Here is an 18,545-nt window from a genome sequence, read left to right on the forward strand (position 1 = left end):
CAAAAAATTACACGGGGTTTCTTCAATCCTGGCTCATTCAATTATACTGTTTCTCGACATTCATTAGTAGTAGTAATAATAATAATAATTTTATAACAGTAAGATCGGTGGCTACTGGCTAGCAATTGTTTTCCCTTTTTGAGAACTATAATGGGCTAGCAAATGTCTGGGCTACTAATGGTTCTGCTTGTGGCCTACCTTTTTACGGGCTGCTATTTGTTGCACTGGGCCTCTACCTATAGAACCCAAAATGAGAAGCCCGTAAACGGCAGCCAACCCGGCGCCTCCTCATCCGTCATTCCGTCGAGCAACTCAGACGCGCCGCCGTTGCTATGCTTCTCCGACCCCGCCCCTTCCTCCTGCAGGCCCTCACGCCTCTTCCCTTCTCCCGCGGCCCCCTCGCGGTCCGCCGCACGCTCTCGGCGCACGCCGCGGCAGCTGGGGCCGCCCCCCGCGGCGATGCTCCCGCGCCGGCGCGAACCCGCCACAAGAACTCCCGGAAGGCCGAGCCGCCTAGGTTGCCCGCGGATACGGCGCTGTTTTTCCCGCCGGGGATAGACCGGGACGCGGCTGTGGCGGCGGAGATGTTGATTCCGGGGTCGAACATCGTGGTGGGGCCGTACGCCGGGGACGCGAGGGTAAAGGAGGCTGAGTTCATCGGGTGCAGCGCGCACGCCCGGGACTGCCCCAAGGACGACCGTCCCGAGTTCGCCGTCCTCGGCCGCTCCAACGTCGGCAAGTCCTCTCTCATCAATACACTCACTCGACGCAAGGAAGTCGCACTCACCTCCAAGAAACCTGGTAAGCATCTTTCTTTGGTTGTAGAGATGTTCTTAGTTTCGTATTGTATGCAGTTACTCAGTGAGTTGGTGGTTTTGGTGCCCGACATGGCAAAATGTGTTTGTTGCCCTCTAGAATAGCTAGTGGTTAAATTTGCCAAAGTAAGGGCATCTCTAGCCGATCCCCTAAAAAATAGAGTAAACCGCTGATTAGCTATATTGGAGTAAATTTACTCCACTAAGTTTTGGCCGGACCTAGCCTACTCCTAAATTTAGTGGAGTAAAACTTTCTTGGCTTATGCATTTCGCCGAACACTTGCCATGCGTCTCCCCGGCGAGCGGCGACGATGGTGACCACGCCGGCGGCGCGCCACCGACCACACGTTTGTCACCGAGCCGGTATGTGCCAGCTAAGACCACGGCGGAGATGACTGTCAGCGACACCCAATACAACACGCTGCCGTAGGCCTTCTTTCGCCAGGCACCCGCGTGACCTTCTCCACAGCCGTCTCCGCCTGCCGCAAGATGTTCCCAGACAACGGCGGCTTCAACTGGTCGGCGCATGACAGCACGGACTACATGTCCAACCTTGACGCCGGCACCTTCGTTCTAAACCAGCGGCGGCCAACAACAACGACCTGTTCAAGCTCCTTCTTGCGAGTACGTACACCCGCAAGGTCGCCGGCGAGGCCCGAAGTCAACACCGAGGGAGTACACGACAGGAGGCTTCACGCGAGTCGCCAGGCAGCCGCACACGCGAAGAAAAGTTTTACTCCAGCTGGCCACGGAGGACTATATTTACTCATCTGGGAGGCCAACGAGTAAATATTTTACTCCTCTAACCGGTTTAGGAGATCAGCTAGGTGCCGGTTAGAGGAGTAAAACTGAAATTTGACTCATCTATAGCTTTTTAGGGGATCGGCTAGAGATGCTCTAAGTTGGTCTTCTTTAATGAATACACGAGCTCTCGTAATTACTCTCGGCTTGAGATGAAAATGTAATTATGCTGCACGCTTGGTCATGCTCTGTTTGTGTTATGGTGGTTTTCAACTGTATTTTCGTGATAATTGATAATTGTTCTTTAAGTATGGACATGTTTATTGCCTTATCAATTTGTTTTGATGAGAGTGTATTATTTCATTGATCCTATAGAAAATTTCTTGGATTTATGCTACTGCCATTTTTACCTTTTTGAAAAGGAGTGTAAATCCCCAACCTATGCATCGGGTGATGCATGCAGTCATCTTATTGCGGAAGTTCTTCTCCCAGCTTCTGCACCTATTAGGGATGCACACAGCATTTTTTAGATAAAAGGCATGAGCAGCGCCCGGCTTCGGCTTTAAATTAATAAAGCCCCAACATCAGACCAAAGGAGTAACAAGGTCACTGATTACATAGACAAGCGGAAATCGAACCAGTAAAACACCAAGAAGCAGTTCGAAACACAGCCTTTGAAATATGAGTACGAATATTTGTATCTTGATGGGTGGAGTAGTGCACACATTCCTCCACCATGCTAGGTACCAATCCTGATCCTTATGAAAATAGATGGAGAAAATCTCCTGTGCATCATTAGTCTAACTGCATTCCCAACCACTGAGCCAAGGCTCCATGTTTGAATTTACTTTACTGCTAACTTGTCCTTTTATTGTTGTTAAATATCATATCTGGGACTGATCATATATTTTGCAGGGAAGACTCAAACAATTAACCACCATTTGATCAACAAGAGTTGGTACCTTGTGGATTTGCCTGGTTATGGGTATATTCACTTTCTTCACCCGCACTACTAGTTTATTGCATTGTATGAAGCTGCAACTGATTAATTTGAAGGAGCTTAGTTTTTGTAAGAACATATGATTAATAAGTAAAAGCAGCTCATGTTCTTCAGGAGTTGAATAGTCACATCCTCTGTTTTTTTTCTTATTCATTTGCATACCTGTTCTTGATGCAATGTCATTTATGTGTTCATGTGTGATGTAAGTGAATGTCACCGTAATCATACAAACATAATGCCTTGGAAGCTCAATACATTATGTCCTACAAGCTTTCCAGCAGTAAGTTCAATACACAACTGACAGCTACCAATTATTTCTACTTCAAACTGCAGACATTGAATAGCATAAGGGATGCCTAAAAAAGAGGATATGATATGCTGGAGTCTTTTAGATGAGTTCAGTTCTGTTGACAGTGTGTCTTCGAAGCCCTTCCATGTTTTTTTTTGTCAACTCCAATATTAGATTTAGAACAGACATAAGCTCTGTCAACTTCTGAATAAGTTGCCGTCTGATTGTAATTGCTGAGGATATAGCGATTACTACATACTGCATGAAGCAACAATGTTTAAATAGGAACTCAAAAAGAACTACTAGTGTTAATTCTCCATTCTCATATTCATATTATCTTTTCATACTCGTTAGGGCATTTTCCCAGCAAGAAGTACTCAGCATACTTAAGTATTTACCTGGCCTACGCAGTGAACATGATCAGATCAAGTTCTTCCAACATGTAGGTTTGCAGCTGCGTCCAAGACAGCTCGAACGGATTGGTCTTCATTTACCAAGGGGTATTTCTTGAACAGGGACACTTTGGTCGGTGTACTGCTCCTTGTTGATGCTAGTGTTCCAACTCAGCAAATTGACCTTGACTGTGCTAACTGGCTTGGTCGTAACAATGTGAGACAACTTACTCTTCAGCTGATAATGTATCTTATATATGCTGGTTGTGGACTTAAATGTCAAGTAACTTATAACTTATAGTAACACTGATCTCCAGCAACTATCTGCTATTCTATTGTTTTGGTGTCACAGGTCGGGCTAACCTTTGTCTTCACCAAGTGCGACAAAGTAAAGAAAGGCAAAGGGGGTCGGCCTGATGAGAACATCAAAGTATTCCTGGAGAACATCGGTTCGCTCTATCCAAAGCCTCCTCCATGGATCATGACGAGCAGCACCACAGGACTAGGCCGCGACGGGCTGCTCCTCCATATGTCGCAGCTGAGGAACTACTGGGACAATGAGGCAACCTAGGTCAGGGTTTCTTCAGGCTTTGAATAGGCTTGAGGCAGCTGCAGCTAGGAGCAGCACTACTTACAGACGAGAGTAGCACAGACCGATACATCCTGCCCGACGACACGCAGTTTCTTCCAGTTTCTGGACTTCAGATCATGCTTTGTGTAAACTTCAGGTTCAGATGTACAGTATAGTGGAAGATGATTCATACGCAGACTTGATACAGTAATACCGCGCCCCTTTTGGTCTGTGCTTGTTGTAATATTTGGCTCACCTGCGGAAGTAAAGTCTCGTCCACTTGTTACGATTTCTGAACGCAATGGGCCGATCTGGAACTGTACATTTATACCACTCCAGTGTGGCGAAGGCAGCCCAGCAGATTCAATGTACTGCTGCACATTGAATTGCACGGAAATTAATTTGTTGCGCACGCTTTACTGCCCGACAGACTACATGGTCTAGTACGAGTGGCCATTAAAATTCGATTAAATCCAGATTTCCGGTGGCGGTACCACTGTACCGTGGTTAGTACATACGCGCCGGCCTTTTTTGTGGCGCTCTCGCTTTGAACAGCGGGGACATGGGCACAGTTACCATGTCCCACCGGAACTGCGGAGCCGGCCAGGCAGGGAAAACGGAAAGCGAGGCGTGCACGGACGACTGGTGACCGGAGATGTTTCTCTTTCGCCGGGCGGGGCTGGCTGGCTGGCTCGCCGATCCCCCAGCTCCGCCGGCCCGGTGGCTCCACCGGCAGCGAAGAGGTGATGCCCATGGTATGCCGTGCCATGTGTTCCTGTGGTTCTATTTGGGTTTTCTGAAGCAGGCGGCGTCCGGAGTGCAGAGCCGAGCTCTGAAAAGCCGGGAGAATGGCCAGCGTCAACTCGCCGGAACTTTTTTGTAGGAGTAGTTCGTTGCTTTGCTGTGTTCAGAAAATAAAAAAGGTCGTTGCTGGGCGAGAGGTGAGGGAGACCGGGGGTCAATCAAGCGGCCCCATGCCCTGCTGCCGCTGACTGTGGGGGCAGCCGCAGGTGGGCCGATGGGCCACATGCTCCCACCCTTGTCCCCTTTTCTCATCAGGCCTCTCCTCCGTCCCTCTCTTCCCTTGCTCTATCGGGCCCAGTGCACAGGAACTGTGAGGGTGCCCTTGTCCCTCTGCAACCACATCGCTACGGCGCTCCCCTCAAAAAAAAAAACACATCGGTACGGCGTTAGTACCAAGTAGTAGTAGTAGGTTCACCTCAAAAAAAAAGTAGTAGTAGTAGGCAAAATTGCCTCGAAAAAAAAGGGTTGACGAATCGCAAATGCCCACTAAAAGGAAAGCCAAGTAGTCCAGAGTTTTTTTTTATATCCAAGTAGGCAAGAGTTTACCAGCGGGGAGGGAGGCAGAAACCCAAAGAGGAAGCAAGGGAGCACCAACCAATCCTAACGCCCAAGCTGGAGTAAATTGTTGGTGTGCGACTAGACGAAAAGTTGCGATGCTGTTACAGTACTATCTTGCTTCACAATCACAACACGGCAGCAGCCAGTCAGCTCCTTTCCCCGCACGCCACCTCTATATACATTATACATATACCGATCTGGTTTGAAACTGGTTCTCACGTTTATTATCGGTCAGGGGTACCAACATGGTTTGTCAGATCTACAGCTTATAACTGCCGCGAGCAGCATGCAAGCAGGGGTAAGCTGATTAGCGGGGATTCGTAAAGAATATTCAGGCACCATAAAAAGGCATTTCCTAGTTGAATCGTTGCATGAACGACCGCGGTTTACAACGATGCCTTTTTTGATTCATAGGGTAGAAAAATTATAGAAATAAAAAAGTCATAAAAAATGAAATAACATGCATCTCAAATCCTATGAATAGAAATAGAAAAGAAGATGTCCTTTGTTTCACATTAAAGAATTTTTTTCCATTTTTTTTGAACGGTCACCGGAGGGGGGGGGGGAGTCCCCACCTGAATATATTGCTCAAAGTGGCCAAAATGCCAAGTGTTTGATCCACTTTATAAGAAAAACCGGATCGAAAACCTTAACAGGTTGACCCCGTTTATAAGGGAAACCGGGGCAAAAAACCGCACAGGAGGGAAGGATTACATAGGGTGAGAACATATGGAGACGCCCCGAAGAAGGCACTACCTTGCCAGCAAGCCAAGAGACCACCACCATAAAAGTCGAGTGGAAGTGGTGTGTCGTCGAGGAATCACAATACCAACACTAAACAACTATCCTAACGTACCACACCGGCGTGCGTACCAACCCCTTGGCACAACAGAGGAGCAGCACCAATCAACGAGTGACCCATCACGAACCTTAACTGGAAGCTTCGCCACAGCAAGCCGACACGATTAGCAAGGTGGGGAGGCATCGTTGCGTCGTAGTTGAGCAAAGATGAACCGAGATAGCATGAAGAGCACGAAGCTCACCAAAACAGACGACAAACATGAGAGGGTCTTGAGCTAGCAGAGCAGAGGATGACCAACCCCCAAGGGCAATGGAGGATGAATGGCGGTAAGGAGCTCCCTAGTGACGCCTTCAAGAAGGTGACATCCGAGGATGACGCCGTCACAGAGCTTTTGCCTGGAGCATAACCGGTTAAATTCCCAGAGGGCAGAGCCGAGAGCTGCGAATCCGGACCGAGAGACAGGAGTGGCACATGAGCCACGCCCCAAGAGGGTAAGCGATGCTGGAGTAGCGTCGCGGTGGTTAGCTGACAAGGTCAGCGGGGATTTCTCCCGTAGCACATTCGTCAATGGTGGGCCGCCATCCAAGTGGAGACGAGGGGCGACAGAGGACAAGACCGAGACAGACATGTGAGATGGATGGTGAAGAGAGGAAGGACGAGTGGAGCAGGCCACCGGCGAGGAGGGTAGAGATGAGGTGGGGTAGTGGAGTAGCGGGGGCCGCTGTACCACGATAGGGGGGTGGGGGCACTGCCGAGTGGAGGTCCTTTGTAACGCCCTCGATGCGGCTATATCTCCCACGTGTCGAAGCACGACTTAGAGGCATAACCGCATTGAAAGCAATGTCGCAAGTGAGGTAATCTTCACACAACCCATGTAATACATAAGGGAAAGGGATACATAGTTGGCTTACAATCGCCACTTCACACAATACAAGGATAAAGCATTGCATCAACCAGATACAATCAAGGCCCGACTACGGAGCCAAAATAAAAGAAGACTACCCGAAAAGCTACACAGATTCCCGATCGACCCCAACTGGGCTCCACTACTGATCAACTAGAACAAAACAATACAAAGGACAAGATCTTCATCGAGCTCCTTCTCGAGCTTGGTTGCGTCACCTGTACGGTTTCATCGACACCTGCAAACTGGTTTTGGAAGTATCTGTGAGTCACGGGGACTCAGCAATCTCACACCCTCGCGATCAAGACTATTTAAGCTTATGGGTAAGGTAAAGGTATGAGGTGGAGCTGCAGCAAGCGACTAGCATATATGGTGGCTAACCTATTCGCAAAAGAGAGCGAGAAGAGAAGGCAAAAGCACGGTCGAACAACTATGATCAAGAAGTGATCCTAGAACAACCTACGTCAAGCATAACTCCAACACCGTGTTCACTTCCCGGACTCCGCCGAGAAGAGACCATCACGGTTACACACGCGGTTGATGCATTTTAATTAAGGTCAACTTCAGGTTTTCTACAACCGGACATTAACAAATTCCCATCTGCCCATAACCACGGGCACGGCTTTCGAAAGTTCAAATCCCTGGAGGGGTGTCCCAACTTAGCCCATCACAAGTTCTCACGGTCAACGAAGGATATTTCTTCTAGCGGGAAGACCCAATCAGACTCGGAATCCCGGTTACAAGACATTTCGACAATGGTAAAACAAGACCAGCAAAGCCACCCGAATGTGCCGACAAATCCTGATAGGAGCTGCACATATCTCGTTCTCAGGGCACACCGGATTGTCCAAACTTCCGGTAGGCCAGCCCAGAGTTGCCCCTGGTGGCCACCGGCGGCTGACAAGGTGGACCAACACTCAGAGGAGCACTGGCCCGGGAGGGTTAAAATAATGATGACCCTCGAGAGCGCGACTCCCAAGGGAAAAGAAAAGGCTAGGTGGCGAATGGTAAAACCAATGTTGGGCCTTGTTGGAGAAGTTTTATTCAAAGCGAACTGTCAAGGGGTTCCCATTATAACCCAACCGCGTGAGGAACGCAAAATCCGGGAACATAACACCGATATGACGGAAACTAGGGCGGCAAGAGTGGAACAAAACACCAGACATAAGGTCGAGCCTTCCACCCTTTACCAAGTATATAGATGCATTAATTAAATAAGAGATATTGTGATATCCCAACATATAAACATGTTCCAACAAGGAACAACATAGCCATGTTCCAACAAGGAACAAACTTCAATCTTCACCTGCAACTAACAACACTATAAGAGGGGCTGAGCAAAGCGGTAACATAGCCAAACAACGGTTTGCTAGGACAAGGTGGGTTAGAGGCTTGGCTTAACAATATAGGAGGCATGATAAGCAAGTGGTAGGTATCGCGGCATAGGCATAGCAAAAGAGCGAGCAACTAGCAAGCAAAGATAGAAGTGATTTTGAGGGTATGGTCATCTTGCCTGAGATCCCGCAAGGAAGAAGAACGAGTCCATGAAGAAGACAAACGGACATAGACGAACGGGTCCTCACAAACGCGACGCTTATCGGAACCAACCCGGAGAAGCAAACACCGGAAAGAAGCACACAACATAGTAAACAACCAACACATGAACATGATATGATATGCGGGATGCAGTATGTGATGCATATGCATGATTTGCAAAGGAATGATAAAACCTGGCCTCAACTTGGAAATCCAAGAGTGCCACTGGAAAAGTGAGGTGATTTCGGTTGAAATTGATATAAAGATCGCCGGAATCGGATGCACGGTTTGGAAATGGCAAGCAAAACAAATATGGCACCGGTCTGCGATAATCAGCAAGTAGCCATCTAAATGCAACAAGATAAATATTCTACAGCACTGAAACACAGCAAAAAAATGCATGGCAAGGATCCACTCAAGATGCTTAACAAAAGATGAACACTGAGCTACGGCTAAATCACTCATTAACAGGTTCAAACAAGCATGTCAAAAGAGCAAATGATAACAGGTTTCAGACTTAGTGAAATTAACACAAGTCTGAAATTTATCATCAGGAAGCATACTTTAGATCATGAAAACTATATGCTACAGGAACTTAACATGGCAAAGTAAGGCATGGCATGAAGCTACTCAAAGCACTTAACAAAAGTTCCTTAGTGACCTTGAGCCAAAAGGGATCAGAAAATACAATTGCAAGCATGTTAACATGGCAAAAACATAAACAGATTCAGACTTGGTGAAAAACTGGAGCATTGCAAAACAGTTAATGAGTAGGCATATTTACGAGCTCGATGCACTCACTACAGAACATGACATGACAAAATAAACATACAACCATCAAGAATACATGGCATAGAAGCTAGACATGGCAAGAACAACAACATAGCATGCACGGATCAATAGCAACATTCTCAGCAAAATAGCTAACAAGTCAACAATCTGCCAGGATTCACGATATAGCAAAAATAGAGCTCGATTGACTCAAGTTAGGGTGCTCCATAAATACAAACAAAGACATGGATGGATAGAGAACCACAATATTAACTAAACATCCTTACTGATCATCCTCAAAAGATGCACGGATCACTAGGAAACAACATGAACATATGACATAATAACAAAAATAGGACAAGGACTTGGTGAAATTCTAAGTCCCTGAAATCAGCTTTACCGATTACGCTACTTTGCAAGCATGTGCTAGTCACCACAAATATCAAAAAAAAAATACATGGCAAGCACCACTGTAAAGATGGCATGGCATATAATAAAACACATGTAGAGCTCAGGGTCATATCATGCACACATTAATCATGGCAAAAATGACAAAATGCCATTTGCTGAAACAGATCTGACAAATTCATCACATAGCCCTCTTCCAACAGCATTTCGGGCATCAAGATGAGCTCAAATGAAAATGATGCAATGAGATGAAACGATATACTCGTCGAGGCGAACATTTTGATATGCTACACACATGAATCGGAGCCACAGTGAGAAAGTTGTGGGCGATGGAAAATGCATAAAAATTCTGAGATCTGGGGACTTAGCAGATTTTGAGGGGAAAGAAAGTCAACCTCTGGTTTTCCTGTAGATCCGGATCGGATCGGGGGGTACTGTAGCCACTGGCGCACGGGAACCGAGGGTGGCGGCGCGAGCTGACCGGAAAGAGAAGAGGCAGCGGTAGCGGCGTTCCCCGGGGACCCGAGGGCGCGTGGAGGCGGCGGCGGTCGCCGGCGCACGACCACGGCGGCGCGGGACGGAGATCCGGGCGGCGAGGGGCGGCTCCGACGCGGAGGCGGCCGACGGAGCTGACGGGCGACGAGTTTCCGGCGGAGGGTGGCGGCTGCCGGAGTCGAAGGCGATGGCGGCGGGGAGGAAGGCGTGGGGCGGCGCGGATCTGGGTGGCGGCGCGGGAGGCGTTGGGCCCAGGGGCCCGACTCGGGCCGAGCGGGCCTCGGCGGCGGCGGCGGCTGGCCAGGGACACGTGGCGTCGCCTGATAGGTCTGGCGGAGCGGGTGGACATGTCCGGGCGGGGAGGCATTTTGTCCGGTGGCGCGAGGACGAAGGGATCTAGGGTTTCGAGGGAAAAGACCCGAAAATGAAATGGAGGGATCTATTTATAGAGGTAGAGGGAGTTAGGAAGCTCCAAATAAGGTGCGGTTTGTGGCCACGCTATCGTGATCGAACGACCGAGATGATGGAGAGGTCTTAGGTGGGTTTTGGGCCACTTTGGAGGGGTGTTGGGCTGCAACACGCACGAGGCCTTCTCGGTCCCCCGGTTAACCGTTGGAGTATCAAACAAAGTCCAAATGATACGAAACTTGACAGGCAGTCTACCGGTAGTAAACTAAGGCTGCATGACAAGTCTCGGTCCAATCCGGAAACGTTTAACACCCGCACACGAAAAGAGGTAGAAAGGGACATCGGGTGACATAGGAGCGCCGGATTTCAAAACGGACAACGGGGAAAATGCTCGGATGCATGAAACGAACATGTATGCAAATGAAAAACACATGATGACATGATATGAGATGCATGACACGCAAGCAAAGGCATGGCAACGTCGGCGAATAACTGGAAGACACCTGACACATCGGTCTCGGGGCGTTACATCCTTCCCGGCAGGAACCGTCGGCTTCGGAGGTGGACAGAGGGTGGGGAACCCGAGTGGAGGTTCTTCCCGGCAGGGACCTGCGGTGGCAGAGGCGAGGAGGCCAGGAAGGGTCCGTCGCTGGATCCACCGGACCAGCCGCAGCCCGTCCGTGACGGGCGCGCCGGGGGGCGGGGAGGGCGAGCAGGGTGGAGGCGCAGGACGGGTCGTCGATGTGGAGGGGAGGGGGCGCCGGCGCCGGATCTGCGGCCTCCCAGCTCCGGTCGCGCAGGAGGACGGGGTCGAGGAGGATCCGTGGGGAGCGAGGCGAGGTGGAGCGGGGTGCGTCGTCCGTCGGAGAGGATGGGATGGCGAGGGGAGCTATGAGTGCTGCGAGCCGAGGAAGAGCCGGATCCGCACCCGGCACCGCCGGATCCGTCGCCGGCCAGCCAAAAACGGACGGCTAGGAGACTGAAACGCAGCCGCGGGCGCCGCTGGCGCCAGGGGCTAGGCCGCCCGCCCACCAAGCGCCCATCGCAGAGAGCAGTGCCCCGCCGCCGCCGTCGGCCACGCGGGATTCTCCCGGCGGCGTCCTTCGGCGGCGGCGAGGAGGGGGGGAGAGGTGGGAGACGGGGTGGCGGCGGCTAGGTTTTCGGTTGCCGCCCGAGTCGCCCTGGTCGGAGCGACGCGGGGCCTCCTTCCCTTTCCTTCGTTGTGAGGGACTCCAGTCAAATTTTTTCCATTGAGTCTAGACTAATATTTTTTTCCTATGAAATGCGAAGGATAGAAATATTTCCTCCATAAAAATAGGATTTCATTTCTATAAACCAAAGAGCTTTATGAGAATTTTTTTCTATAAAAATCCTATCTTATAAAATTTCTACAAAATCCTCCAAAACAAAGAGGCCTGAAAGTGAAACCGCTGCTGACAAGATCAGGTGAGCAAGGCAAATGAAGAAAGAAACAGAAGAGCGTGGACTGCTGCTCGTGCTGCTTCAGGTTCAGGCCATGCGTCGCATCGTATGCGCACCAGCGCGACGACTCGATGGATCGATCAGCCCCTGTCGCTGGCTGCAATGCGGGCGTCAGCTCTTCCCGTTTTGGTCCGTTCCTTTGCCAAACTGCAGGTGCCCAGTGCCTTGGTCAACTCAAGCACTCAGGCTTTGTCCCCCATGCACGCACGGACACGTGTGGCGTGCGTTGCACTCCCGCGGTGCCATACTGCCATACGCAAGAAGCAATGCGACGCACGAGTGAAAGACATGTACGTACCCGCATGCTCTCAAGCCAAACTCCAACACACGATCTCAAATCGTCCGCCCGTATCCGTTGAAAAAAAAGGACAGCAACCATGAGCCAACGCGCGGGAGCAAATGAACAAATGTTCGTTTTTGATCCGCTTTCGATCTATTCTCGGTCTAAGTTGGAGCTGCGTTTGCGGCCAAACGAACACGCGCGGATGGTCGCAACGCGTGCCCTTGTTTGCCCCTGACCCGCCCGTCGGTGACACACTCGTTCCTTTTTCTATCCCCTCCTCCCCCCTCCCCCCAAAACTCCGGCCGCACACCCCGCCCCTCTCCCTTCTTGTCCTAGCTGCCGCCGCCGCCTCCGTCTCCGTCACGGCCGTGTAGCTGTCGAGCACGACTGCGTACTCTACACAACACGAGCCGTGTCCAACCCCCGCCCGGCTCAACCGGCGTCCGGATTTGGAACGGATCTGGCCGGATTTATGCACGGCAGGCCACTGGAGGCCGCGCCGCGCCATGGACTAGCCGGGTACCGGTCTGCACAGCCCCGACAACGCCTCCAGGCCGCATGCAGGTACTAACTGATGTCGCTCATAAAGTGCAACGAATGTCCACTGAAGGTCGTGCGCCGCATGTCTACAACACTGGAACACCCTGGATGGGTGTTTGTCAAGTGCAAAAATGATGGGGTACGTGCTAGTTTAGCTTCGGTTGTGATTCTGGATTCAGTTTGTTTTGCTTACAATCAAATATTTATTGTGTAGAATGGATGCAAGTTTTGATTTTGGGAACAAGAATACATCGATGCACTGATAGCACACAATTTAATAAATGTTTGTGCACTTCTTGCTAGGGTAGACGCTAAAGATGAGAGTAGATGTGTGGAAGCAACGTCTAGTTCTTTAGACGCGAAGAAGAACGGAGCATTCAAGATCAACACTTCGCAGATCAACAATGAATGCATTGAGAAGGCACTAATCTAATTTACAGGAGTAGTTATGAAAGTTGGATATCTTTTAAAATGCTTTCTTGTAGTACTTGTTTTCCTTGGGCTTGTTATTCTATCCAAGATTTTGTGAATATATTCCAATGTCTCACAAAAATCATTGATGGATATAATAAAAAAGGAAAAAATTGTCTGCGGACGAGATGCAGCCTCACGTTGGGCGCCCGGCCGACGCAAACCCAAATCTGGACGGACGAGGCCTCATTCCCGCCCCAAAAGAACAAAATTCGAACAAAACAGACGTTCGTTTGGGGTCGTGCGTTGGAGTTGCCCTCATTCTCTATCCACCGGATAGTTTTAGCTTGGTCTCCTGGAGCGGAGGGAATTTCACAAAACACCACTTATTGGAGTAATGTTGCACAAAATACATGCTATATAGATTTGTTGCGAAAATATCATATATTGGTGTAATACATTGCAGGTTGGTCTAATCTAGTGTTTAGATACATTTATATAATTCTCAGACAAAAAGGTCCCGCTTGTAAGGGCAATTCCAACCGGCCAAAGCAAACGAACATAATTTTTGTTCTTTTTTGTCTGTTTGGATCGGTCGAGCAGACTCGTGTATCTAGTTTTTGAGTTGGGTTGGTCGGTGCGCCCGCCGTGGCCTACACATTTGTCTGCTAGTCTTAAAAAAACTAATAGGCACACACAATATTTAAATTTAAAACATGCAAATTAATAAAACATAATTAAACATTAAAAATATCGGCCAAAGTCCACTTCAAACATAATTAAACATAAAACATAATAAAAACAAACAAGCCTCCTAGCCACCCAGCCGTTCTCGCCAACAGCCCTAAGCATCGTCCTCGTCGTTAGAGTGGGTGAGGTCGAAGAACTCCGACGGCTGTGCCGAGGGGAACGTCTTCTGGTAAGCTGTCAGCACGGCCTCCTCGAACGTCTGCTGTAGCGGCGAGGCTACCTGGCGCCGTGCGCGCCTCGTCCTCCTGCTCCCACCACTCCTCCTCCTCACGTGGCCAAAACTGCTGACGCTCCTCCTCTTCATGCGGCCCGCGCTCCTCCTTCCCGCGCTGGTGTTGCATGCGGCGCTCCCCATCATCCCGCTCCTCCTCTAGCATGCGACAACGCCCCTGCTCAAGGTAGGCCGCCTCCTCCTCCTTCCCCGACGCGCTGAGCCATACTGGCTGCGTGCTGACCTTCCCGCACAATGCCCTGCCACCGAGTATGTCTTGGTGGCTGAGGGCGGTGCCGGCGTGGGCACATGCGGTGCCGATGGAGATGGCGATGGCAGTGGCAGTGGCAGGTAGACGCAATCGGCAGCCGCGGAGAGCTGGAGCGCCTCCTCCAGACCAGGCATGTGAGACTAGTCATATTTTTTTGTGATGGTTGTATTGGCCATATGACAACTACTTTGTTGTAGTGGCCACATAGCAACTACTTGGATGTTAAAATCTAATGGCAACAATATCTGTCATGTTTTAGGTGCTGGTGATCACATGCCGACCTTGTTTCATTCAAATTTTGGTTCAAAATTTAACAATTTCAGAAAATGTGAAGAAAATCTTGTAAATTTCACATGTCTACAGTACCATTCTGGGAAAGTTTTACCCCATTTGGATCAATGGTTTGCTAGATAATGAAAGTTTTAGTTAGATCATACAATTTTTTTGGTTCAAACTTTAACATTTTCAAAAGAAAGATGCGAGACAATTCTAGTAAATACATGTATTCAATACTAATTTGGGAAAGTTTGGCCTCGATTGGACCACAGGTTTGGGAGATAATGATGGTCTAATATGTTGGCTAATCTGGCCGGTTTTTATTGCCACGTGTGCACTTACAAGCATGACTGATTTGTCTGGAATTATGTCAATGTATCCAAACACTACATTAGACCTAGCTGCAATGTATTACATCAATATGTGGTGTTTTCTGCAACAAACCCGTATAGTTGATGTTTTGTGCAACACTAGCCCCAATAAGTGGTGGTTTCTGCAATTCCCTCCTTGGAGTGAGAAGATTTGGATGGAGCTCGGGTTCCCAGCCAGAAATTTTAAACACTTCCAATATTTTTATTTATACGCTGGTGGCACACAGGTGGTGTGGCATCGTCTCGGCCTCGTGTGCCCTCGCAGATGGTGTCACGGCATTGTGCAGTCTCGGTTGCGTGGAGCCTTTCAATTACGTCGACGGTGTAGTGTCTTGGTTTAGTCTCGGCTGGCCGATGCCGTTCGATTACACTGGCGGTGCTCTTTTTTGTGTTGTGTTTCCCTCCTTGTTCTCCCCTGTTGTGTGTGGCGTCGTGTGTGTCGTCGGTGTGTTGTGTTGTTTTATTTTATTTCTTCTCCCATGTACCCCCTGTACCTCTGGTTCACTTGAACCTATCTTGTGACAGGCTGTAAAGCCTTATAGGCAAATGAATACAACTCGGGTGGGGGAGTTCAGTTTGAAAAAAATCTAAAAGTATCTCCACATCTGTATATAATTAAATGTATTTTGTATATGTATAAAATTTCATAGGAGATACTCCCTCCGTACCATATTAGTTGTCTTTCAAACGATTGTATCTAGCATTGAAATATTTCTTGATACATCCATTTTGGCGACAATTAATATGGGACGGAGTGAGTACTTATCATGTGAGCTACACCGAAAAAGATAATCATGTGATTTTGCAATGGCAGATATTAAACATGCTACTCGCTATTTTCAGCTCTATGAATGTGTCTTTTTGTGTACTCATATAAAACCTGCAATACAAATTTATAGATGCATATATCACTTCTATGTCTACATGCCTTTTTTTCTTGAAAACATGTTTTCCATTGAAAAAAAATCACTGTTCTTCTTCACAGAATCAGGCTTATTAGAGCATGGGCTCCAGGACGTATCTCCATCCTCAGGTAGCTAGGACGGGGTGTTTAGTGGAACCGAATCGATTGGCTCTATAAGAATTTTGGTTCTAAAAAAATGAAGACTTATCGGTTCACAATAGATCAAGAACCAAAATTTCTAGTTTTGTTCTCAGTTTTAACCGATTTGTGAAGAATCAGAGCAGATTGACAGCTAGGGATGGCGATATTATCCATAGATACCGTTATCCATGGATATCCAGCCCGTTCTGGAAGGGTGTGGAGAACCTTTTCTATCCATGGATTTCTGCATATGGGCACCCACAAACTTGCGGGTTGAGCATGGATTCAGAACTTGCTTCTGAAGGAAATATGCTCTAGAGACAATAATAAAGTTGTTATTTTATATTTCCTTATATCATGATAAATGTTTATTATTCATGCTAGAATTGTATTAACCGGAAACTTGATACATATGTGGATACATAGACAAAACACCATGTCCCTAGTAAGCCTCTACTAGACTAGCTCGTTAATCAAAGATGGTTAAGTTTCCTAACCATAGACACGTGTTGTCATTTGATGAACGGGATCACACCATTAGAAGAATGATGTGATGGACAAGACCCATCCATTAGCTTAGCATAATGATCATTAAGTTTTATTGCTATTGCTTTCTTCATGTCATATACATATTCCTTTGACTATGAGATTATGCAATTCCCGAATACCGGAGGAATACCTTGTGTGCTATCAAACATCACATCGTAACTGGGTGATCATAAATATGCTCTACAGGTATCTCCAAAGGTGTTTGTTGGGTTGGCATAGATCGAGATTAGGATCTGTCACTCCAAGTATCGGAGAGGTATCTCTGGGCCCTCTCGGTAATGCACATCATAATTAGCCTTGCAAGAAATGTGACTAATGAGTTAGTTGCGGGATGATGCATTACAGAACGAGTAAAGAGACTTGTCGGTAACGAGATTGAACTAGGTATGAAGATACTGACGATCGAATCTTGGGCAAGTAACATACCGATGACAAAGGGAATAACGTATGTTGTCATTACGGTACGACCGATAAAGATCTTCGTAGAATATGTGGGAACCAATATGAGCATCTAGGTTCCGCTATTGGTTATTGACCGGATAGGTGTCTTGGTCATGTCTACATAGTTCTCAAACCCGTAGGGTCCGCACGCTCAACGTTCGATTATGATTTTGTATTATATGAATTATGTGATTTGGTGACCGAATGTTGTACGGAGTCCCGGATGAGATCACAGACATGACAAGGAGTCTCGAAATGGTCGAGAGGTAAATATTCATATATTGGACGATGATATTCGGACACCGGAAGTGTTCCGGGGGTACCAGGTGCATATCGGGTCACCGTAAGGGGTTCCGGGCATCCCCCCGCCAACTACATGGGCCTTAATGGGCCAAGAGGGGGACAGACGAGCCCCTAAGGCTTTGTTTGGTGACGAGGGATATAACGCCCAGGCTACTAAATCCCATCAGGGGAATTTCCAGAGCACTTGTGATTTCCTTCCTTCCACGGGGGAGATCTCCTCCTCATTTGGTGGTACAGGGGAGGGGAAGACAAGAGGGACGGAAGGCAACGGGCGAGGGAGACAGATCGAGGCAGCGGAGTTCACATTGCGCGAGGGAAAACGATGGGAGGATTTTCCACGAATGGCCAGGCATGGGACCTCTTCCCGGGGAAAGAGCGGTGTTGGGGCAGTCGCACCCTGTGGAACGGCTCGTCCAAATGACGCGCTCGTTTTCCCTGGCGAGGGTCTCCACGTGGGCTTTGGGCCCTGGGAAAACGGAGGGATCCTGGAGGGAAGCCATGCAATCAAATGAGCCCTAAGGGGCTGGTGTGCCCCTCCCATATTGGCTGGCCAAATTGGAGTAGAAAAGGGGAAGGAGGAAAGGAAAAAGGGAATCGGATTCCCCCTTCCCCCTCTTCCCTTCCTACCCCGAATAGGAATAGGAAAGAGAGGAGGCCGCATTGGGAGGTGCCCAAGTAGGATTCCCCCTACTTGGGTCGCCCCCTTGGCTGCCTCTCCTCCCCTCCAACCTATATATATGAAGGGGGGCACCGCTAGAACACCACAAACAATTTTTAGCCGTGTGCGGCGCCCTCCTCCACAGTTGACGCCTCCAGTCATATCTTCATAGTGCTTAGGCGAAGCCTTGGATGGATCACTTCACCATCACCGTCACCATGCCGTCGTGCTAACGGAACTCTGAAAGCACAAGTGCTCCCTAGGTGATTTTGGTAATAATGTCAACATATCTCTTGTTGGACTAATACTTCCATCTAGCATATTTCAGATAAGTCCAACAGTGGAGTGGCATGGACTAGAGGATGTGGGACCCCTTCAAGATGATGAAGACAAATGATTGGCTCAAGCTCAAAGCTCGGGACTCTACATTTTTCACTTTAGTGATCCAAGATCACATTGA

At 48.6% G+C, this 18,545-nt stretch overlaps 1 protein-coding gene across 1 annotated transcript; it reads left to right on the top strand.

The window, feature by feature from the left end:
• The first annotated feature begins 258 nt into the window (after nt 1-258).
• Nucleotides 259-4,094, top strand: LOC123085107 (GTP-binding protein At2g22870). Its single transcript, XM_044506694.1, has 4 exons — nt 259-801; nt 2,472-2,541; nt 3,292-3,454; nt 3,590-4,094. The coding sequence occupies exons 1-4, from the start codon at nt 333-335 to the stop codon at nt 3,806-3,808; spliced, it is 921 nt and encodes a 306-aa protein (XP_044362629.1). The 5' UTR covers nt 259-332; the 3' UTR covers nt 3,809-4,094.
• Nucleotides 4,095-18,545: the final 14,451 nt, after the last annotated feature.

Source organism: Triticum aestivum, chromosome 4A (genome assembly GCF_018294505.1).
Source record: "Triticum aestivum cultivar Chinese Spring chromosome 4A, IWGSC CS RefSeq v2.1, whole genome shotgun sequence".
NCBI lineage: Eukaryota > Viridiplantae > Streptophyta > Magnoliopsida > Poales > Poaceae > Triticum > Triticum aestivum.